General features: G+C 39.7%; 1 protein-coding gene across 2 annotated transcripts in view; it reads right to left on the bottom strand.

The window, feature by feature from the left end:
* Positions 1–24,690, bottom strand: part of RBM27 (RNA binding motif protein 27) — an 86,050-nt gene that overhangs the window by 34,564 nt on the left and 26,796 nt on the right. Inside the window, exons 5-9 of one of the 2 annotated variants that reach the window (XM_005558140.4) lie at positions 24,473–24,666; positions 22,714–22,974; positions 19,873–20,166; positions 16,220–16,354; positions 1,396–1,560 (exon numbers count right to left, since the gene is read on the bottom strand). In XM_005558140.4, the coding sequence (XP_005558197.1) occupies positions 1,396–1,560; positions 16,220–16,354; positions 19,873–20,166; positions 22,714–22,974; positions 24,473–24,666 (1,049 nt within the window). The remainder of the gene's footprint in view (positions 1–1,395; positions 1,561–16,219; positions 16,355–19,872; positions 20,167–22,713; positions 22,975–24,472; positions 24,667–24,690) is intronic. The other variant, XM_005558141.4, reaches the window with a different exon arrangement.

Below are 24,690 nucleotides of genomic sequence, written 5' to 3'. Positions count from 1 at the left end.
GGGTGGGTAAATCACAAGGTCAGGAGTTCGAGACCAGCCTGACCAACATGGTGAAACCTCGTCTCTACTAAAAATACAAAAATTAGCTGGGCTTGGTGATGCACGCCTGTAATCCCAGCTACTCAGGAGGCTGAGGCAGGAGAATCGCTTGGACCCTGGAGGTGGAGGTTTCAGTGAGCCAAGATCACACCCTTGCACTCCAGCCTGGGTAGCAGAGTCAGACTCCGTCTCAAAAAAAAAAAAAAAAAAACAAATAAAAACAAATAATTTTGCCTCAATGGTTACAGGACTATGATTATAGTTATCTGCCGAAGAGTATTTTGGGGGCTTCATACTTAATTATTTTAGCTTTTGCTCTAACTTCTCTTTATAATTTTTTGTTTCTTTAAGACAACTAAAGACAGTATTTAATTGTGAGCATTCCCTCCTGATGGAAACACACTGTAATATGTCTAGCTTAAAAGTAAATCTAACATAGTTTCTTATTAAATTTCAACGTGTTGAAGAATGATACAGTTTGAAAATGATATGTAAAGTAACAGCTTCCCTGGTTATGCCAACTCTAAAAATTACATGCAATATAACATACAAAATGAATACTGCTTTATCTTTTTAAAAATGGATCAGCAAATTATGATTAAAAATTTTCAGTTACCACTTGGCACTACTGACAGAAAATCTCCTACAGTTAAGACTGCAGAAAGTTTTAAAGAAGTTACATAATCAAATGACCTTGTGCTATAAATCCTGGGAATACACAGAACACCAATTAACTTAAAAGCCCTTTAGTTAATTAAGATGAGTAAGATCTAAAGGCAAAGTGAGAAAGGGTTAAAAACACCTCATGAAACACCTACAAAGCACTCCACAGATCCTTCAAAATACCTATGTCAATAGGACAAAAGAATTTTTAAGAATCGCTACATTATACACACATACAAGGGGGAAAAGGACCATACAAGGGGCAAAAGGACCATATAAGGGGCAAAAGGGAAAAAAGGACATGATCGGCAAGAAACCAGATGTTTATTTTCATTTTGTTTCAAAGAAAAATTAACCTAGTTTATTACAATGTATAACTAATCAGAAAACATTCAAGTAGATATTATCTTCCTATCTACCTGATTAGAAACTAGCTCAAGGAACTAGCATCACTTTGTTACCGAGGCACTGAAAGTAAATATAGAGGACACCAGAGATGACAGATACACAGGCCTAATCATCTAGCAGCCACTAGAGACAAACCAAAGAAGCAAAGGAACAGAAAATAAAACTACCTATGAGCTTTAATGGGACTTTATGACAGCAGATCAGGATGCCAGGTCACTGCTTAGGCTGGCCAGCTTAAGGTAAAAAAGATCAGTGAGGTGGATGGCCATCTGTAGCAAAGCTTACCTGGAACCAGAGGGGTAGGGCTGGAGACTGAGGTATGGTACCCAATGGAGGATCCCATGAGGTTTCGAGGTGGCACCAAACGAGCTGCCAACAGAGGAGGCGGTGTCCCCAACTGAAGTCGCTCAGATGCAGCAGCACCATGTTCACGAGAGTACATGGGCTGTCCTACAGAGGAAAGAATAGGAGGGCAGCTGGGAATGAGAGTCACAAGCTTCTCTTAGGTGATGATGTGTTTCCTGAGACTTTGAGCCAAAAACAGAGAAATTAAACCAACAGGAATAGAAGTACAGAAAGATGTCCCTGGGATTCTTTCTAACTCAAGAAAGAACAGACATGCAACTGGTTAGGATCCATCGAGGTATAAAGAAAAGAATAAGAATTAGGTAGTATATATAATCTCCATCTTTTCTGATCTTAAGTGGAGAACACTACATGCTAATTGTATCCAAAGCTGAACAGTGAACCATATCAGGTTATTAGAAAAAGGAGCCCTGAGCTACTAATTATACACAATTTTTCTATCCAATGAGATATGCAGGTATGAAAACTGTCATATCCATTAAAAAGAAAACCACCCCCCTCCAACCAACCCACATAATTTCAGGTTTGCACAAAATATGCTTCCATATCTAAGGGCAGAATAAAAGAAAAAGGCATTAAGAACAAACCACTACCTGCATACCTTCACAAAGAATAAGAAATGCTCCAAAGAAAAAACTAAAGATAGTGAAAATGTGTTATCTCTGTGAGCACATGGGTAACAAAAATTGAGAAAGGGAAAAGGACAGGCCAGGCACAGTGGCTCACGTGGCTCACGCCTGTAATCTCAGCATTTTGGGAGGCTGAGGCAGGTGGACCACGAGGTCAGGAGTTCAAGACCAGCCTGGCCAAGATGGTGAAACCCAGTCTCTACTAAAAATACAAAAATTAGCCAGGCATGGTGGCAGGCACCTGTAATCCCAGCTACTAGGGAGGTTGAGGCAAAGAACTGCTTGAACCCGGGAGGTGGAGGTTGCAGTGAGCCAAGATCATGCCACTCCAACCTAGGCGACAAAGTAAGACTCTGTCTCAAAAAAAAAAAGACAAACAGACCAGCACAGCACTGGACACATGAAATCATCCTGGATATTAAGAAGCACTTTTTGAAAGAAAACACATTTAGGATTTATATATAGGCTGATGCAAGAATGCACACACAATGAAGCCAAAATCTGAAGAACGGGATTAGAAAAAGACAAGGTGTCAAGGAGCAAAATCCCTTTGGGTGTCCATTTAATAGTATCTTTTTCACTGATAACCCCATTTGAGACGTATTTATAAGATTTAGTTATTATATATGTCCAACATCAGACATTTACTATGTGACACAAGACAAAATAAAGTGGATTTTGAGGTTTTTTTTGAGACGGAGTCTTGCTCTGTCGCCCAGGCTGGAATGCAGCGGCGCTCACTGCAAGCTCTGCCTCCCAGGTTCACATCATTCTCCTGCCTCAGCCTCCCAAGTAGCTGAGACTACAGGCGCCTGCCACCACACCTGGCTAATTGTTTTGTATTTTTAGTAAAGACAGGGTTTCACCATGCTAGACAGAATGGTCTCGATCTCCTGACCTCGTGATCCACCTGCCTCAGCCTCCCAAAGTGCCACCGGGCCTGGCGTCCAGCCTTGAATTTTTTTTTATACCTGGTGAAATGTCCTTAAAAGCTGTAAAATCCCTAAATATTTTAAATGCACCTTAATAAGACAGGAAAGGAACCACTTGGTTTCATAGTAAGTCTCTAAAGGGAATATAGAGATGCTAAACTTCACTACCCTTTTCTTCCTATATAAGAAGCAAAAGAGGAAGTAACAAATCATCTGTATAACTGTGCACTTAGCATTAACCCTTTTAAAATTTACATTTCTAATGGATGTTGGGCTTAATACCTAGGTGGTAGGTTGATCTGTGCAGCAATCCACCATGGCACACATTTACCTATGTAACAAACCTGTACATCCTACATATGTCCCCTGGAACTTAAAAGTTGATGGGGAAAAAAAAAAGTACATTTAAAAAGAATCAGCTAAGTATTACACTGCAAAGCAATTTAACATATTTTTTTTTCTTTTTCTTTTCTTTTTTTTTTTTTTTTTGAGACTCTGTCACCCAGGCTGGAGTACTGCATGATCTGGGCTGCATGATCTGGGCTCACGGCATGATCTGGGCTCACGGCAACCTCCGCCTCCCAGGTCTAAGCAATTCTCCTGCCTCAGTCTCACTCTGTCACCCAGGCTGGAGTACTGCATGATCTGGGCTCACGGCAACCTCCGCCTCCCAGGTTTAAGCAATTCTCCTGTCTCAGCCTCCCGAGTAGCTGGGATTTCAGGCGCCTGCCGCCATGCCCAGCTAATTTTTTGTATTTTTAGTAGAGGCGGGGTTTCATCATGTTGGCCAGGCTGGTCTCAAACTCCTGACCTCAGGTGATCCACACATGTTGGCCTCCCAAAATTCTGGGATTACAGGCATGAGCCACCATGCCTGGCCCAGTTTAACATATTCTCAACGAGGTGAACAAATAGTTGTAAGCACACAATCAATGGCAGAGAATTACTTGTGAAGAGTGACCTATCAGCAGAATGAAGTAGTATGTTAAAGAGAAAAACGGGGCCAGGTGCAGTGGCTGACATCTACAATCCCAACAATTTAGGAGGCCAAGGTGTGAGGATTACTTGAGCCCAGCAGTTTGAGACCAGCCTGAGTAACATACTGAGACACTGTCTCCACTAAATATTTTAAAAATTAGCCACGCGTGGGGGTGCACGCCTGTAATCCTAGCTATTTGGGAGGCTAAGGCGGGAGAATCACTTGAGCCAGAGGGTCGAGGCTGCAGTGAGCCACGATTGTGCCACTGTACTCCAGCTTAGGTGACAGGGTGAGATGCTGTCTTTAAAAGAAAAAAATTTAATTAAAAAATAAAAATACATAAATACATAGAAAAATGGGAAGTACAATCTTAGTCTTTATGACTACTTTAAATGTATGATACATCACTCAATGTACTGAGTGTATCTAATTAATCATAGCTGTCTCAAAGTAAACTGGAAACCAAAAGGCTACTTTGCCAAATGTCTGTTTTTAAAACTACTGACAAAGAACATACAATTCAAATACTTTAGAAAGGCCGAGCACAATGGCTCATACCTATAATCCTAGCACTTCGGGAGGCCACGGCAGGTGGATCCCTTGAGCTCAGGAATTTCAGACCAGGCTGGGCAACATGGTAAAACCCCATCTCTACTAAAATTACAAAAATTAGCCAGGCATGATGGTGCACATCTGTAATCCCAGCTACTCTGGAGGCTGAGGCACAAGAATCACTTGAACCCAGGAGGCAGAGGTTGCAGTGAGCTGAGATCGCGCCACTGCGCTCCAGTCTGGGTGACACAGAAAGACTCTGCCTCAAAATAAAAAACAAGGCCGGGTGCGGTGGCTCACGCCTGTAATCCCAGCACTTTGGGAGGCTGAGGTGGGTGGATCACGAGGTCAGGAGTTCAAGACCAGCCTGGCCAAGATGGTGAAACCCCGTCTCTACTAAAAATACAAAAAAATTAGCCAAACGTGGTGGGTGCCTGTAATCTCAGCTACTTGGGAGGCTGAGGCAGAGAATTGCTTGAACCCAGGAGGCAGAGGATGTAGTGAGCCGAGACCGCGCCACTGTACTCCAGCCTGGGTGGCAAAGTAAGACTCCGTCTCAAAAAAATAAAATAAAATAATAATAAATAAATTAAAATAAAAAAACAAATACCTCAAAAAGATGGCAATTAATTCAAATGTAGCCTGACTTTCTTAAACAATTCCTACTGAGTCTCTAAATACTACTTATAAAAGCAACAGAGTTCTTTAGACAAAGGGCCAATTCTAGGTCAGGGCAGAAAATCTGTAAGATGAGCCTGGTACTTCCTTGGTATACCTTGTCCTTCCAGACGCAAGAGAGTTACCAAAGACTGGCATGTCAAAAATTAAAAAAAAAAAAAAAAAAAAAGATCAGAAGCCAACATGAAGAGGCTCCCACTGATTAAAGATGAGACAATCTGAACATCAAAAAAGACTATAATGGAGTGAAACATATCAAGTGTTAAAAATTCATGAGTTCATAATGATACTTAAAAAGAAAAAAACAAAAAACCAGGAGTTCCCTTTGGAAAAAACTAGGCAATCAACTCATTCTTTCAATTGATAAATGAAAGAGAATACATATATCATGTGTCTTCTGTAAAAACTGCATTTCAGGTTAACCAAATGGTTGTTACAGTCAACTATATGGAATGCCAGCAATAAATGCAGAAGAAACTATACATTTAGAGTTTCATATACAACGGCAAATCCAGGCGATGATCAAAAACGGCTGTTGAAACCATCAAGGAAGTTTTAAAATGAATGGATCAGGATGAAAACACCTCTACACACTCATCAATATTTATAATACAGAAAAGAGACAACCAGACATCATGAGCATTATAATGCACTGTGTAGGAAGTACATAACGCTATCTATAAAATGTTCTTGCCAGAAAAAGAAAAAAAATGAATCTTATCAAATACCTAGCTCTAACTTCCAATTTACAGGGAATACAGGGGACAGAGGAATGTGTTAGATGACCCCAGAACATGAATCTGCCAAGTCTAAAATGTGAGAAAATTCTTCAGGACAAATGATCTGTTTCTTCAACAAATAAATGCCAAGGGGGGGGAAAAAAAAGTAAGGAATATTTCTATAAAGACTTAAGATATCAACTAAACGTAAGGTATAACTCTGTTTGGATATAGCTTCAAATAAACCAGATATAAAAGGGCATTTATGATACAATTGGGAAATATGAAAACTAACTGGATATTTCACAAGCAATAGTAAACTGTTACAAATTTTGGGGGGACTGTGATAATAGTACTGTGTGTATGTATGATTTTGTGTGTATGTATGTATAATTTTTATCTCTAAAGATACATAAGTTGTTACAGATAAAATGCTGTTATGTTTGGGACTTATTCTAAAACAATCATGTCATTAAGCTAAATTTTGAGGAGTCATAAAAGAAAAACCAAAAATAAAAACTAAGGTCGGGTGTGATGGCTCACATCTGTAATCCCAGCACTTTGGGAGGCTGAGGCTGGAGGACTGCTTGAGCCCAGGAGTTTGAGACCAGCCTGGGCAACATTGGGAGCACTCATCTCTACAAAAAATTTAAAAATCAGCCATGTGTGGTGGCATGCATCTGTGCTGCCAGCTACTCATGAGGCTGAGACAGGAGGACTGCTGAGGTCAAGACTGCAGAGAGCCAAGATTATGCCACCGTACTGAAGGCTGGGTGACAGAGCAAGACTTTGTCAAAAAACAAAAACAGAAAAAACAAACCCCACAGCACTAAAATAATCATCAGGAGTAGATTATGGATGAAGCAAGATTAACCACATTGATTAACTGTTGAAGCCAGAAATAAGTACATGGAGATTCACTACATTATACAGTCTACTTTTATGTATGTTGTATTTGAAATTTTCCATAATAATATGTTTTCTCTTTTAAATTTGAGATGAGGTCTTACTATGTTATCCAGGCTAAAGTACAGTGGTTATTCATAGGTGTGATCACAGCTCACTGCAGCTGGAACTCCTGGCCTCAAGGGATCTTCCCCTGCCTCAGTCTCCCAAGGGGCTGGGACTACAGTTACATGCCCACACGCCCAGCTACATAATAAAAAAATGTTCAATATCAAATAGGTTACAGTAATGGTGAAGATCAGTCTGTCAGAATTTATATTCATTCAGTTTAGTTTTGGTCAGGGTAGAGAGTTTCCAAACTGCAAACATCCCAAGTTCATGTTCTCATCTTAAATTGTTAATATAGGTAACATGCCTAATATCAATATTTTCAACTTCTTAATATTAACTCTAGTCAGAATAAAGACAGCCTTTATTCAACCTAAAATTTTACCCACTCTGTATAATTTTCCTGATTTTGTCTTTAAGAGTATTCACAGGAAAAAAATGATAAGTTTTAAGCTAAAAACTCAACTCCAGAAAAAATAAAAAGCTACATCTTCCCAATACTGGCCATATTTATGTGTCTTCTCAATTAGAATACAAGGTTCCTGGTACACTTGGGAAGTTCCAAGGCCTAAACAGTGCCTGATGCATAATATAAATCAAACAGTCACTTAAAGAAAAAATGAAAGCTTAAAGTACCCAAATGACAATTAAGTATTTCTTTGGATGAATATCTGTATGTTGAAACAGACAATATCACAACTAATACAACATGAATCAGACCAAACACAAGGGGGAGAAAGCCTCTAGACCAGCAGTCCCCAAGCTTTCTGACACTAGGGACCGGTTCCATGGAAGACAATTTTTCCACAATTGGCGGGAGTGGGTGGAGGTGATGACTTTAGTTTGAAACTGCTCCACTTCAGATTATCAGGCACTGGATTCTCATACAGAGTACGCAACTTAGATCTTTCGCATGTGCAATTTACAATACGGTTGGTTCTCCTATGATAATTTAATGCCACCGTGACCTGGGGGGTGGGGACCCCTGCTCTAGACAATATACAAGGACTCTATTAGACACTGACTTACTTTTCTAGCCATCAAATCCATTATTCTACATAGAAATATTGTGTATGCCACAGAATTAAATGAGCAAAACTCAAATTTAGATCTATAGTGTTTTAACAATTTTATACAGTTAGTAGGAAAGTATTTTCTGAAAGATAAAGATTTATGTGAATTCATATTAAGACTGGACAGTTATCTTCAACCTAAGAATCGGTCTCTAGAATCCAGGATGTTACCTACTACTCTTACTTTTTCACACATCCAGTACAATGAACAAACTTAGCAGTTAGAAAGTATCTTTACTATGCTTCTTCAAGAAGCAGAACAGACCAAAAGCAAGGTAGAAAAGATAGTATATTTTACTTAATAATAGTCTTGTAAAAGCCAAAGTATATACTGAGTTGGTGAGTTAAAACTTGGAGGTTGCAGTGGTACAGCTCTTTAAGATTTTATCTAGCAAGTTCTCTGGTCTCCTTTCTAGCAAGTTCTCTGGTTCTTCTTTCTCTAAGAAACCCCCACGCAAAAAAAAAAAAAAAAAAAAAAAAAATTAGGGGTCCAAATGCAATGCCTCAGGTCTGTAATCCAAGCACTCTGGTAGGCCAAGGTGAGAGGACTGCTCCAGGCCAGGAGTTTGAGACCATCTTAGGCAACACAGCAACTCTCTACAAAAAATTTCAACATTAGCTGGGCATGGTGTGGCATGTGCCTGTACAGTCTAGTTATTTGGGAGGCTGTGGTGGGGTGACCACTTAAGCCCAGGGGTTCAAGGCTGCAGTGAGCTAGAATCACGCCACTACACTCCACCCTGGGCAACAGAGCAAGACCCTGTTTCTAAAAAAAAAAAGTAAATAAATAAATAAATGTTTTTAAAATTGGGGTAAGCTGGGCGTGGTGGCTTATGCCTGTAATCCCAGCACTTTGGGGGACTAAGATGGGGGGACAGCTCAAGCCCAGGAGGTCAAGACCAGCCTCGGCAACACAGAAAGATCTCATCTTTATAAATAATTTAAAAAATCAGCTGGGCATGGTGGCGCATGCCTGTGGTCCCGACTACTCAGGAGGCTGAGGTAGGAGGATTTCCAGAGTCTGAAAGGTTGAGGCTACAATGAGCCATGATGCCACCACCCTCTAGCTGGGCAGCACAACAAGACTCTGTCTCAAAAAGAAATAAAGAGGGCGGGAGCATGGGAAAATTTTAAGTACTTCAGAGGAAATAGTTGATTTTAACAGTTGACTACTGTCTTTACACAAAATTCCAAATACAGTTCGTTATTTAAGTTATTTTCACAGGGTCTATGACATTTTAACTCAAGAAAAGTAACAAAATTTCAAAGTCTTTTCTAAATTATAATCAATTTTTTTTTTTTTTTTTTAAGACCGGGTCTTACTTCTCTCTGCTGTCCGGACTAGAGTATAATGGCACTATCTGCAGCCTTGAACTCCTGGGCTCAAGCAATCCTCCCAACCTTGGCCTTTGAATGTGCTGGGATTACAGGGGTAAACCACTGCATCCAGCCAGTATTAACTTTACCAGGAACTGTGTATATCCTATTCAGTTTTACAATCAGGTAATTCTATTTCTTATTTTAACATCCAACTTTTCTTTCTCCAAAACAAGTGACAACCGCAGCCTAAATGAGTGCTTTATTTCTCACAGAATTAGTTCCTTTGTTACCTGGGGTTTTTTTTTTTAGCTGTAATAGCAAAATAGTGTAATGAGTTTTCATTTTGTGGATTTTTTTAAATCTATTTCTTTCCCACTATTAGATTTTTAGATTCTTGGATGACCATTTCTTATTTATCTGTATATTCCTAGTACCTAACATGGAGCAGACTCCAACTCCTACCTTCAAAAATCCAGATTTCGCTTTTCTGTGTTTACTTTGGGTCCTTATTGATATAATTTGTACAACTAAACACCATTTGATATGCATTTTCACCTGTATTTTCTGGCTGTGAATTTTAATATTAATTTTAATAACAATAAAATATCCATGACTTAACAAACTTTCCCAACTTGTTTAACTTTTAAGATAGCTCAAGTTCTCATTACACACTGAAAACATACATATAGCTTTTTACTTTATTTGAACCAAACTTCTAATCTTTTTGAAATTACCAATTATAGTATAAGTTGAGTATCCCATATCCAAAAGGTTTGAGACCAGAACTGTTTCAGATTTCAGATTTTTTCATTTTTGAATCTCTGAATTATAGTTACTGGCTGAACATCACGAATCTTAAAATCCAAAATCCAAAATGCTTCAATGAGTAATTCCTTTCAGCATCATACTGGCACTCAAAAAGTTTCTAATTTTGGAGCATTTCAGACAGGGAATGCTTGACCTGTATTTAGAAAAATAAACTTGAACAATGTGAAGGATTCAATTGTCTGACTTAAACACAAAAATATTTTTAAAACTATTTTATTTTATTTATTTTTTTGAGACGGCGTTTCGCTCTTGCTGCCTAGGCTAGAGTGCAACGGCGCAATCTCAGCTCAGTGCAACCGCTGCCTCCCAGGTTCAAGTGATTCCCTGGCCTCAGCCTCCCCAGTAGCTGGAATTACAGGCGCCTGCCACCACAACCAGCTAATTTTTGTATTTTTAGTAGAGATGGGATTTCACCATGTTGATCACGCTGGTCTCAAACTCCTGACCTCAGGTGATCTGCCTGCCTTAGCCTCTCAAAGAGATGGGATTACAGGCATGAGCCACCACTCCCAGCTCAAAAACTATCTTAAAATCAACTGAATAGAAAAATATTAAAAACTTATTAGAAAAGTTAATAGAAGGATATTAAAAACTGAGGCCAAGAGTGGTGGCTCACCCCTGTAATCCCAGCACTTTGGGAGGCTGAGTCGGGAGGATTACCTGAGGTCAGGAGTTTCGAACCAGCCTAGCCAACATGGTGAAACCCTGTCTTTACTAAAAATACAAAAAAAATTAGCCGGGCTTGGTGGTGTGTGCCTGTAATCCCAGCTACTGGGGAGGCTGAAGCAAAAGAATTGCTTGAAATCAGGAGGCGGAGGCGGAGGTTGCAGTGAGTTGAGATCGCACCACTGCACTCCAGCCTGGGCAACAGAGCAAGACTCTGTCTAAAAATAAATAAATAAATAAACTTATGCCTGACAAACTATACTACACATCTCCCCCTTTTTAATGTTTAGATTATCAGGAACTCTACTAGTTTTCAAAATTTCTCTATAAATTTTAGAATCAGATTTGACAAGAAAGAAAACCACACATTTCTCTGCATAGCAGACTTCTGAAGTGTTCAATATGAATATTCTATAACTTTCAAAATATTCAGTTGCCAACCAATCAAATCTGTTTATCAATACTGATGCAGCATAGAAGACAATCCTCTAAAGCAGTAATTCACAAATGCTAATGGGAAATTATCACCTTTTATTGGTCTAAGACAAAAATGGGGGGAAAATGTAGTGTTATTTCATGAAATCAAATATTAAAAGATGGAGTCAGGCATAGTGGCTTATGCCTATAATCCTACCCACTTTGGGAGGCCAAGGCAAGAGAACTGCTTAGACACCCAGCCTGGGCAAGACAGCAAAACCCTGCCTCTATATACAAAAGATTTTTTTTTGTTTAATTAAAAGATTGTCCTTGAGGTCGGGTGTGATGGCTCACACCTGTAATCCCAGCACTTTGGGAGGCTGAGGCGGGAGTATCAATTGAGCCCACAGTTTGAGACCAGCCTGGGCAACAAAGCAAGAACCTGTGTCTACTAAAAATTTCAAAACTTTTAAATAAATTTTTTTTAAAATTATCCTTATGTCCTTTCTTCAGTTTAAAAATGTATTTTTAAAATTAAAGTAAGATATTTTCATATACAGACCTTAACCTGCCAAAATAAGAAACTGCTAACTGTACTGGTCCCAAGAATTTTCTTAGAAATGTTACCAGTCTTAAATGAGTTTAGAGGCTGGGCACGGTGGCTCACACTTATAATCCCAGCACTTTGGGAAGCTGAGGCAGGCAGATAACTTGAGGCCAAGAGTTTGAGACTTGCCTGGCCAACATGGCGAAACCCTATTTGTACTAAAAATACAAAAATTAGCTGGGCATGGGGGCCCACAACTGTAGTCCCAACTACCCAGGAGGCTGGGGCACAAGCTTAAACCTGGGGGGTAAAGGTTGCGCCACTGCACTCCAGCCTGGGCAACAGAGCAAGACTGTCTCAAAAAAAATAATAATTTGGAAATACAGTTCTCAAAAGCCTTTACTCATCTATCACAAAATAGTCTTACTTTTAAATAAAACAGAAAAATGGATTTCAAAAAACATGAGATCTAATTAATCTTATTCACCTTGGCTCCTTAGTGTCTGGCATGATGCCTGACACATAGTAGACATTCAACAAATATTTGCCAAATTAATTTATTTATTAAGCTAAGTCACTGAAATAAATGGCAACTGCCAGATTTTTAAAAATTAAAACCAAATGGAATATTTATAGAGTGAGTCACAATGTTAAATTTAACAATATAAAAATAAATGGTAATTGCCAGATTTTTTTTAAATTAAAAAGATGGAATTTTTATCATGAGTCATAATACCAAATTTAACAGCATAAAAATATGCCATCTGCTACACACTCTGGAATAAATAGTCCACTTTTTCATATTTACAAGTCCAAAAGGCAAACAATATTAAGAGCTGATTCAGGGGGAAATAGATAAAAGAGGCTTCGCTATAAATTGATAACGGCTGAAACTGAGGGATAAGTACAAAGAACTTCATTATACTGGGTACACCGGAGTTCAATATACTGTCCTCTTTACTTTTATATATATTTGAGATTTCCCATAATTAAAAAATAAGTAACAAACATGTTCTATGAAAAGATACTATAGCCATCAGAATAGAGAGAGATACTAAATATGAAACAGGAAAAACAATTACTTAAGTATCAAATGTGATTTCTGTTCTGTAGAAGCTCAGTTGAATGTAAGATTTACGTATATTTTAAAAAATCAAACAGTAGGCCTATATATATGTCATTATGTAATAAATGCTTTTTGGTATTGTAAGAGTTTAAAACAGAGCAATAGGCAAGGCACAGAGGTTCATGCCTGTAATCCCAGCACTCTGAGAGGCCAAGGCGGGCGGATCACCTGAGGTCAGGAGTTTGAGACCAGCCTTGCCAACATGGTGAAACCCCATCTCTACTAAAAATACAAAAATTGGCCAGGTGTGGTGGTGGGCACCTGTAATCCCAGCTAACTGGAGGCTGAGGCACAAGCATCACTTGAACCTGGGAGGCAGAGGTTGCAATGAGCTGAGATTTCACCACCGCACTCCAGCCTGGGTAACAAAGTGAGACTCTGTCTAGATAGATAGATAGAAAGAAGAGAGCAATAATGTCTTCCAAGTATACTTAGAATTTGGGCCTAGAAAGAGGTGAAGACAGAGTATATTGGTAGGAAAGAAGATGGGGGCGGGGGGAGTTGAGTCATGACATGGGCACAGAAAGGGTATAATTGGCATGACCAGAGAAGGTGCATGTTGAAGAACAGTGGACAAAGATTGCCAAGAAGGAAGAGGTAGATTATTGAAAGAGTTAAAGGCCAGTAACGGTGGCTCATGCCTGTAATCCCAACCCTTTGGGATGCTCAGGTGGGAGAAACATGAGCCCAGAAATTTGAGACCAGCCTGAGCAACATAGTGAGACTCCATCTCTATAAAAAAATTTTTTAAATTAGCCGGGTGTGGTGGCACATGCCTGTGGCCCCAGCTATTTGGGTGGCTGAGGTAGGAGGATCACTTAGCCTGGAAGGTTGAGGTTGCAGTGAGCCAAGATGGCAGCACTGCACTTCAGCCTGGGGAATAGAGTGAGACCCTGTCTCAAAAAAAAAAAAAAAAAAAAAAGGCCAGGAGTGGCAGCTCACACTTGTAATCCCAGCACACTTTGCAAGGCCAAGGCGGCCAGATCACTTGAGGCCAGGAGTTTGACACCTAGCCAACATGACAAAACCCTGTCTCTACTAAAAATACAAAAAGATTAGCTGGGTATAGTGATACATTCCTATAATCCCAGCTACTTGGGAGGCTGAGGCATAAGAATTGCTTGAACCCGAGAGGCAAAGGTTGCAGGGAGTTGAGACTGCATCACTGCACTCCAGCCTGGGTGACAGAGCAAGACTTTGTCTCGAAAAAAAGAAAAAGACAAAAAAAAAAAAGGAGTTAGAAGCCCTAGAGAGGGGTTTATTGATGGCTCAGAAAGAAATGGTAGCCACCAAAAAGTTCTCTTAAGGAACTTTCATGGTTGGATTTCTCAGGAAAATTAGCTCAGTAGCATTATGTGGTATGACTTAAGGAAGTTAAACATAAAACATAATGGTGTGAAGTAGGCTGCAGTAACAATCCAAATGTGAGGTGATCTAGAGTGGATGACGGCACAGGCCAAAGAAGAAATAGAAACGGATACTTCAAAGAAAAAAGATATTTTGATTAACTAGATGTAAAAAAGCAAAGCAATAAGTCAGACCTGTGAAGGTTTCAATTCTAGACATTAGGTGGGTGTTATTCCATTGACAAAAACAGGGATGGTCGAAGGTACAGATTTAAGAAGTTAATATATTTGATTTCAGAGTTTGAAATTTCAGGAAACAATAATAACTACAATAATATACTAATGAATCCTTATAGCTTACTAGTGGCTAGGCACTTTTTTAGATGCTTTAGATGTACTAATTTATTCCTCAAAACAACCTTAATGAGGTAATATTACTCTCATTTTAAAGAGGAAATTGAGCTACAGAGAGGCTAAGCAACTTACTCAAGGTCACAAAGATAGTAAATGATAAAACCAGGATTTGAAACTGGGCTTAACAAGTTTGCTGAATTGCCTCTCCAAGACATGAAAGACATACAGAAATGTTTAGAATGCAAAACAAACTTTATGATAAACACAGTTACATAAAAGATGAACATATCCATAAAGTTACCTGGCCTTGTTAAAAAAAAAAAAAAAAATCTTCTAATTTGACATTTTTAACAACCAACTACCTTTTAAAAAAATGTTTTTGAAGAAAGTAATTTTTTAAAGCTTTAGTAAACAATAAAACACCTAAGAAATAAAAGAGAATTAGGATTCAAGAAAAATGGTTTTTTGTTTGTTTGTTTTGTTTTTTCCTGAGACAGAGTTTTGCTCTGTCACCCAGGCTGGAGTGCAGTGGTGCGATCTCAGCTCACTGCGACCTACGTCCAGGTACAAGCGATTCTCCTGCCTCAGCCTCCTGAGTTGCTGGGACTACAGGCATGCTCCATCATGCCCAGCTAATTTTGCATTTTTAGTAGAGACAGGGTTTCTCCATGTTGGTAAGACTGGTCTCGAACTCCCAGCCTCAGGTGATTTGCCCACCTCGGCCTCCCAAAGGGCTAGGATTACAGGAATGAGCCACTGTGCCAGGCCCAAGAAAAATCTTCTAATTACAATTAAATGTGAATGTTACAAACAGCCTAAATACAGAATATTACAATTTAAATGATGCTCTCTATCTTCATTTCAGTATGCAAGTTAATTATTAGGCATATTTAACCCGCTCTTTTGTATACTTCTTAGGAGATATATCTTACATTTTAGAAAATCAATAGGATAAACAATTTTTTAAAAAAGCATCAAAATAAATTTCCTTTAGAAGGACTTGACATTAGGCTGGGCACAGGTGATTCACACCTGTAATCCCAGCACTTTGGGAGGCCAAGGCAGGTAGATCACCTGAGGTCAGGAGTTTGAGACCAGCCTGGCCAACATGGTGAAACCCCATCTCTACTAAAAATACAAAAATTAGCTGGGCACGGTGGCACGTGCCTGTTGTCCCAGCTACTTGGGAGGCTGAGGCAAGAGAATCAGTTGAACCTGGAAAGCAGAGGTTGCAGTGAGCAGAGACTACGCCACTGCACTCCAGCCTGGGTGACAGAGAGACTCCATCTCAAAAAAATAAAAAGGAGAGAATAAATGTTACTACTCCATGGCAGAGTAAAATTCTCCGAAACAGAAAGCCCTGCCTTTCTCTCCCATATCACACAAAATTAAAATATGTCTATATAGCACAAACACATGATAAACTGTATTGTGAATACAAATATAATTTTTAGAATCGATAAGAACAGAAACTATTTACAATGTTTTAAAGGGTAATACTGATATGAGACAACTTGGCTTTTCTATACCCTGTCAATTTTAAGTCAAACAACATGTACTTACGTTCTGAAACTGTGTAAAGGAGGTTCTGGGGCAAAGGAGGAGGTAGTCTTGTTCCCACTGATGCAAGATTGGGCACTGCACTTGTCCCAGGCTGGTCACGGCTGTTTATCAAGCTTGATTGTGTTATGGGTGGTCCTACATAAAGATAACAAAAAGTGAAAAGTACAGCATTAATATTTCCTCATACAAGTACCAGGCCAGGAGCAGTGGCTCACACCTGTAATTCAGAACTTTGGGAGGCCAAGGCAGGCGGATCACCTAAGGTCAGGAGTTCAACACCAGCCTAACCAACATGGAGAAACCCCGTCTCTACTAACAATACAAAAATTAGCAGGGCGTGGTGGCACATGCCTGCAATTTCCAGCTGCTTAGGAGGCTGAGGCAGGAGAATCACTTGAATCTGGGAGGCGGAGGTTGCAGTGAGCCGAGATCGCACCATTGCACTCCAGTCTGGGCAACAAGAGCAAAACCCTGTCTCAAAAATAATAATAATAAAAAAAAAAAATACCATCGTAGGCCAGGCATGGTGGCTCATGCCTGTAATTCCAGCACTTTGGGAGGTCCAGGCAGGCAGATCACTTGAGGTCAAAAGTTCGAGACCAGCTTGACCAACATGATGAAACCCCATCTCTACTAAAAGTACAAAAATAAGCTGGGTGTGGTGGCATACGCCTGTAATCCCAGCTACTTGGGAAGCTGAGGCAGGAGAATCACTTGAACGTGGGAGGTGGAGGCTGCAGTGAATCGAAATCACGCCACTGCATACCAACCTGGGCAACAGAGAAAGACTTCGTCTTAAAATAAAGAAAAAAATACCATACTAGTACTAACTTGGATGCTCATTTAAAATACCTAATTTGGCTCTGAACAGAATTAAGGAATTTGATATATGCAAGCTTAAGCACTGCGAGTTGTATAATTAATTAAAAGAACATTACTTGTTCTAGAACAGACAAATCTAAGGTGAAAAAAGGCAGGACAGGTTGCCTCTATGGGTGAAGGTGGAGAATGGCTGAGAAGAGGCTTCAGGAAACTTTCTAGGGTGATGGTAAAGTTCTACAGAATTCAAGTTAATGATAAGCATGCTTATTAAGTGTACTGATGTCTGCAACATACTGTGAAAAGCATGAACAGTAAAAATGAGAAACGGGAAAGTATGTGCTAACATAAATACAGTAAATGCTAATTGTAGAACCTGGATGGTAAGTACACAAGTACAATTCCTTCAACTTTTCTATTTGTTTCAAACTTTTCATAGCAAAATGTCAGGAGAAATGGTATTCTTGAATTTAACTTTTAAATAGATATGTTCCCACATTGAGATAATGTTCTTTATTTTAGAATTTCCATATATAAAACGATGTTGCTTTATCTGGGAAATAAAATCTCAGCTTGAGCTTCACAATTATACTGTTTATGTGATTATATTAAATATTCACATATGGGCTGGGCATGGTGGCTCACGTCTGTAATCACAGAACTTTGGGAAGCTGAGGAGAGCAAACTGCTTGAGACCAGGAGTTCAAGACCAGCCTGGGGAACATGGTGAACGCTGTCTCTACAAAAACGTCCAAAAAACTTTAGCCAGGCATGGTGGCACACGCCTGTAGTCCTACAGGAGGTTAAGGTGGGAGGATCCCTTTAAGCCTGGGAGGCAGAGGTTGCAGTGAGCCGTGAGCCAAGATCTCCCCACTGCACTCCAGCCTAGGGCACAGAGTGAGATCTTGTCTCAAAAAAAAAAGAAAAGAAAAGAAAAAAAAATCACAAATGCTACGTTTAAAAAAAAAAAAAAAGTTTCTATAGGCCAAACATATGCATTAAATCCCTCCAAACATTTACCAACTTTAATAATAAAACATATCCGTTTATTTTTTAGGGACAAGGTCTTGCTCTGTCATACAGGCTGCAGTGCAGTGAGGCCATCACAGCTCACTGCACCCTTGACTTCCTGGACTCAAACAATCCTCCCACTCCAGCCTCCCAAGCAGCAGAGACTACATGCACCCCCCGACATGCCTGGCTAATTTTTGTGTTTTTTGTAAAGCCAGGGTTTTGCCATGTTGCCAAGGCTGGTCTCAAACTCATAAGCTCAAGTGATGTGCCAGCCTCAGCCACCCAAAGTGTTGGAATTACAGGCATGCACCACTGTGCCAGGCCATGAAATGTATATCCTACAGAAAACTTTACTGCAGGGAAGCTCAGGATCATGCTAAACCATTTTTATAATTTCTGTAATTATAATTCTATAATTGAGTCTATAATTTCAAAATAAAATGTTAAAAAGAAATTCATCAAAAGTACTGCTTAAACTGAACAGCGATATTTCTAAAAATAAAAATTTGCCATCTTTATTTATTTTTGAGACAGGGTCTGGCTCTGTCACCCAGGCTGGAGTGGAGTGGTGCAATCTCAGCACACTGCAACCTGTCTCCCAGGCTCAAGCCATTCTCCCACCTCAGCATCCCAAGTAGCTGGGACTACGGGTACACACCACCATGCCTGGCTAATTTTTCTATTTTTTCTAGAGATGGGGTTTCGCCATCTTGCCCAGGCTGGCCTCGAACTCCAGAGTTCAAGTGATCCACCCACCTCAGCCTCCCAAAGTGCTGGGATTACAGATACAAGCCACCATGCCCAGCCTAATTTGCCATCTTTTAATGTTAAATGTCTTCAAGCAGATAACGTTTTATATCTTTGCATACATGAAAACAATTCATTCCATAATTTTTTCAATTACTTTTTAAAAATTTAGTCTTACTTCTATTTCTACTATGTTGGCAACTGTTAATAATGCTTTTTAAATGACCATTTTAAAACATTTCTTACTCCTAATTTTGGTGGACATGATAATGGCATATTGATTTTTTTTTTTTTTAATAACAAAAACAAAAAGTCCTTATCAGAAAGGAGATCCATACTGAAGTACATACTGGTGAAGTGACATGACATTTAGAATTTACTCCAGCAAAAAACCAACCAACCCAAAAAAAGTTTATGGGAGAGAAGGGAAAATAAATGAGACAAAACAGCAGAATATTGATCATCATTGAGGCCGGATGATGGTACATGCAACACACATACTATTCTACTTCTAAAAATGTCCTTAATAAAAAAATTTTTTTTTAATATTATTTCAATATTCTTGAAGGGATTTTCTTTAGAGACTGGAAAATTTCGTAAAATTGCTAACATGTTTTTTCTCTGACATCTTAAAAACTAGCTTTCTTGACCAGGCGTGGTGGCTCATGCCTGTAATCCTAGCACTTCGGGAGGCCAAGGCGGGAGACGATTGCTTGAGGCCAGGAGTTCAAGACCAATCTGGCCAACATAATGAGACCCTGTCTCTAAAGAAAAACTAAATAAAAATAAACAAATAAATACTGGCTTTCTTAAGATGGGAACTAGATTTGACTAGAGGTCAATACAGGTTAGGCCACTACACACAAAATTTACACTGTGGTAATACAAACAACACTATGCAATAATGGATGGAAAAAAGAAAAAAATAGCATCTTAATTATGGGAATATATTCCAAATTATATTATTACTCTATTTCTCAAACACTTTAAAGAAGTGTCAAGTTAGCTAAAAGGGATGGGGTTCTTCTAAATAGAACACTAAAGAAAGAAAAATTCAACGAATATATACTTACTTGGTATGGGAAGCACAACGGATGGTGGAGGCTGACCATGTCCTTGGGGAACAGGAAGTCTCATACTATGGCCAGGACCTGGACCTGGGCCCGGACCCGGGCCTGGACCTGGGCCTGGGCCTGGGCCTGGACCTGGCATTGGAGGCATTAACATTCCAGGAGGTGGTGGAGGAGGAAGCCCAGGAGGAGGGGGTGGGAAAGGAATCATACTTGGCAGAGCAACTTCATCAACAACTAGGGGATCATTTCCATGATCAAACTGACAAAGGTCACCAAGTACACAAAATCCTCTTTCTGTGGAATAAAAAATAAAAAAGGAATCTTATTATCATCTACTTAGAGTTCAGAAAACAACAAAACATGTCCCTGAAAAACCCACCAATCTCATTTACAAAGTAGTTTTCTCCAAGGAATCCAAAGTCTCAGTGTTACTCTGTTAAGCATCACATATCCCCAAGGTAGAGGCAGATGTACTCTCTACTTTTTATACTATGATACTATGACTTGTTGAGACGGCAAATAAAAGAGTCAAGAACAGGTTACCAACTACCATTATACTAAACCATTTGCAATTAAGTTTTCATAATAAAAACTCAGATATTTTAAGCGAATATCAATTTAGCAAAGGCTTGGGGTAGGGGAGAATAAGGGCATTGATCTAGATTATTTACTCTCAATCTATTCTCATTATTCTAAAGCAACCATTATTGCTGCATCTGGAAGCTGAAACTTTCAAATATTCAGGTGGACATTATGTACCAGGTTATCATTTGCAGTACTGTTCATAGTAGAAAAATAATAGAAACATCCCAAACATACATCAATAAAGAATAAGTTAAACACGTTTGTACATAAAGAATACTAAGAAGTAGGGCTGGGCGCAGTGGCTCACACCTGTAATATCAGCACTTTGGGAGGCTAAGGCAGGCAGATCACCAGGTCAAGAAACTGAGACCATCCTGACCAACATGGTGAAACCCCATCTCTACTAAAAATACAAAAATTAGCTGGGTGTGGTGGCACGCGCTTACAGTCCCAGCTACTCAGGAGGCTGAAGCAGGAGAATCACTTGAACACAGGAGGTGGAGGCTGCAGTGAGCTGAGATCACGGCACTGCACTCCGGCCTGTTGACAGAGCAACACTCCATTTAAAAAAAAAAAGAGAAAAAAAAGAATACTAAAAAGCCTAAATAAATATTGAGGAAGCTCTTTATGTTTTAACATAGGATGAATGCCAGGAAATACTGCTAAATGAAAAAACATTATGCAAAGTATGAGTAGTATACTAGTATTTATGTTAAAAATGTGGGGAAAATATGTGTATGTATTTGCTTACGTACATATGCACAGACTATGTTTGGAAAGATAAACAACAAATTGATAACATTACGTTGGCCTTGGGAAGGAGTACTCTGTGGCTGAGAGATTAGGGCGAGAATGAGGTAATTCTTGAATTATAATTTGACTCTATTTCCTACTTTAAAATAAGTAAAATGTAAAAACATATGCATTCTATATTTATAGAAAAAAATTATGATGTCTGTGACTTGCCTGAAATAATACAGGCCACAGAAGTGAGTGGGAGTACACATTAAACAACATTCCCCATGAGTTGGTGCCTATTTAAATGATGTAACAGATACGCTGGGGTTAAGCCTACCATTTTGTCAGCGTTTATGAATATATAAATACTTCCATAATAAAAATTTAAAAGAAATACACACATACCAATTCATTCATTCAAATGGAAAGTTGGCAAATCAAACTTGTAAGTAACTTCTACAAATTCCCAGCACCAAACACTACTCAAAAAAATGATAATTCCTGGCTAGGCATGGTGGCTTACATCTGTAATCCCAGCACTTTGGGAGGCTGAGGCAGGTGGATCACCTGAGGTCAGGAGTTCCAGACAAGCCTGATCAATATGGTGGAACCCTGTCTCTACTAATACAAAAATCAGCCGGGCATGGTGGCTCACGCCTGTAATCCCAGCTACTTGGGAGGCTGAGGCAGGAAAATCGCTTGAACTTCGGAGGCAGAGGCTGCAGTGAGCCAAGATTGTGCCACTGCACACTAGCCTGGGGGACAGAGCAAGTCTGTCTCCAAAAATAAATAAATAAATAAAATTTTTTAAAATTACAATTACTAGCATCTATGAAATTTTATGGTATACTACGGTATACAGTGTTTGAAGTAACAATGAGAACAAGAAAACAAACCAAAAAAAATCTAAAAAAGGGTAAAATTTAAATATTCTCTCAATGAGAGCCAAACCATTAAATCAAACAAGTAAATAAGCATATGGCAAAAGAGATTCTCCTCCCCATTCATTCCTTTTAACAAAATTTGGACTACAGGCACAGCACAGTGGCTCACACCTATAATCCCAGCACACTGGGAGGCTGAGGTGGGCAGATCACCTGAGGTCAGGAGTTCGAGATCAGCCTGACAAAAATGGTGAAACCCTGTCTCTACTAAAAACACAAAAGTTAGCCAGGCATGGTGGCACGCGCCTGTGTGTGACTTGCTGGAAATAATACAGGCCAGTGAAGTGAGTAAGAATACAGATTAAACAACATTCCCATGGGTTGGTACCTACTTGAGAGGCTACTTGGGAGGCTGAGGCAGGAGAATCGCTTGAACCCAGGAGATGGAGGTTGCAGTGAGCCAAGATCAAGCCACTGCACTCCATCCTGGGCGACAGAGCGAGTCTCTGTCTCAAAATAAATAAATAAAATAAAATAAAATAAACTGGACTATAACTAAAAGATATGCAATATATGCAACGTTTGCTTTGCTAGTACTTTTGGGCACAATATGAGAAAAGGTGTTGATTTTTACCATCATAATCTCTGCATCGCCTCTTTGGTGGTAGGTTTCGACCAAAAGAATTGGAAGAGCTATGATTGTTATAGTAATTAGACCAACTCTCAGTTGTGTTTTCAGAGTGGTGAGCAGGTGCGATCACTGTAACAGTGCTGGGAATAGACTGTGCCCCAGAGGAATACTGCTCAGAAGAGTTTGGAGGTGGTGCAGACACAGGTACATAGGAACTCTCCAAGTCATTCCTTTCGCTCTTAAACTTTGATCTTTCCCTGTGCTCTGTTTGGAGACAAAATTAAAAACAGAAAACAAAGAGATCAGATATTTCATGTTCTTAAACTATGTTTATTTTCTCACATAGAAAACATGAGAATGGCCGGGCACGGTGGCTCAAGCCTGTAATCCCAGCACTTTGGGAGGCCGAGACGGGCGGATCACGAGGTCAGGAGATCGAGACCATCCTGGCTAACACGGTGAAACCCCGTCTCTACTAAAAAATACAAAAAATTAGCTGGGCGAGGTGGCGGGCGCCTGTAGTCCCAGCTACTCGGGAGGCTGAGGCAGGAGAATGGCGTAAACCCGGGAGGCGGAGCTTGTAGTGAGCCGAGATCCGGCCACTGCACTCCAGCCTGGGCGACAGAGCAAGACTCCGTCTCAAAAAAAAAAAAAAAAAAAAAAAGCAAACATGAGAATGTTGGGTGCAGCACACCAACATGGCACATGTATACATATGTAACAAACCTGCACGTTGTGCACATGTACCCTAGAACTTAAAGTATAATAATAAAAAAAAAAAGAAAACATGAGAATGTTGAATTAAACTTATCTAGCTATCCATATTTCGCACTGCTCTCTTTATTAATATATCCTAAAAGCGGGGACATCAACATGTGACATATCTTGGGCAAGAACTTATACAAAATCATCTTTTAGCCGGGCGCGGTGGCTCAAGCCTGTAATCCCAGCACTTTGGGAGGCCGAGACGGGCGGATCACGAGGTCAGGAATCAAGACCATCCTGGCTAATACGGTGAAACCCCGTCTCTACTAACAATACAAAAAACTAGCCGGGCGAGGTGGCGGGCGCCTGTGGTCCCAGCTACTCGGGAGGCTGAGGCAGGAGAATGGCGGGAACCCGGGAGGCGGAGCTTGCAGTGAGCTGAGGTCCGGCCACTGCACTCCAACCCGGGCGACAGAGCGAGACTCCGTCTCAAAAAAAAAAAAAAAAAAAAAAAAAAATCATCTTTTATAGTATCAACATTAGTCACACTTACAAAAACAGTCAGCTTCTCCACAGATATTTAATAAGAAGGTTATCTAAGAACTGACTTCCAAACTTGTATCTCAGAAAATGAGTGGTTGGGATCCCAATAATCTACTTATTTTATCTTTTTAATTTTATCAACTTCAAGCACCCTTCCAGCATATCAATTACTTTTAGAAAACCAAATGAACAAAAAAGAAAAGCAGGCAACCCTCTCCCTCACATGATAGCTTTATTGATTAAAGGACATTTGTATCCATTAAACAAAATGAGTTAAGTCTAGACATGTACAATACTTGAACAGCTCCTTTTTAATCAAACTCCTTTGATTCCATCCCCAGAATAGAGCCCTGTTTTCTAACAAAATGAATATTGAGTTTCTTGAGACAATTCCAGTTTTTACATTGCTTAGACATATTAAAGGTACATCTTTCTTTAAGAGAATTTCTTGCACCCTTGTGATAGAGACAGATACACAACTACAGAGTTTTTAGGGGGACACTCATCTACTCACCAACATTCCTATTTGGATCCCGGTCTTTGCTGCGCCCCCTACTTCGGCTTCTACTACGACTCAGGCCTCGGCTCTTACTCCGACTCTTACTCCTGCCTCTTCTCCAGTCATACTTCTCACGGTACAATTCATTCCGCTCATAGTACCGGTCATAGTCTCTCCACTTCCCGTCTTCTCTTTTTTTCTCACGTGTCCTACAATATACAGATATAAAAGCC

The sequence above is a fragment of the Macaca fascicularis genome, chromosome 6 (genome assembly GCF_037993035.2).
Source record: "Macaca fascicularis isolate 582-1 chromosome 6, T2T-MFA8v1.1".
Classification (NCBI taxonomy): domain Eukaryota; kingdom Metazoa; phylum Chordata; class Mammalia; order Primates; family Cercopithecidae; genus Macaca; species Macaca fascicularis.
This window is presented reverse-complemented; position numbering and strand designations above follow the sequence as displayed.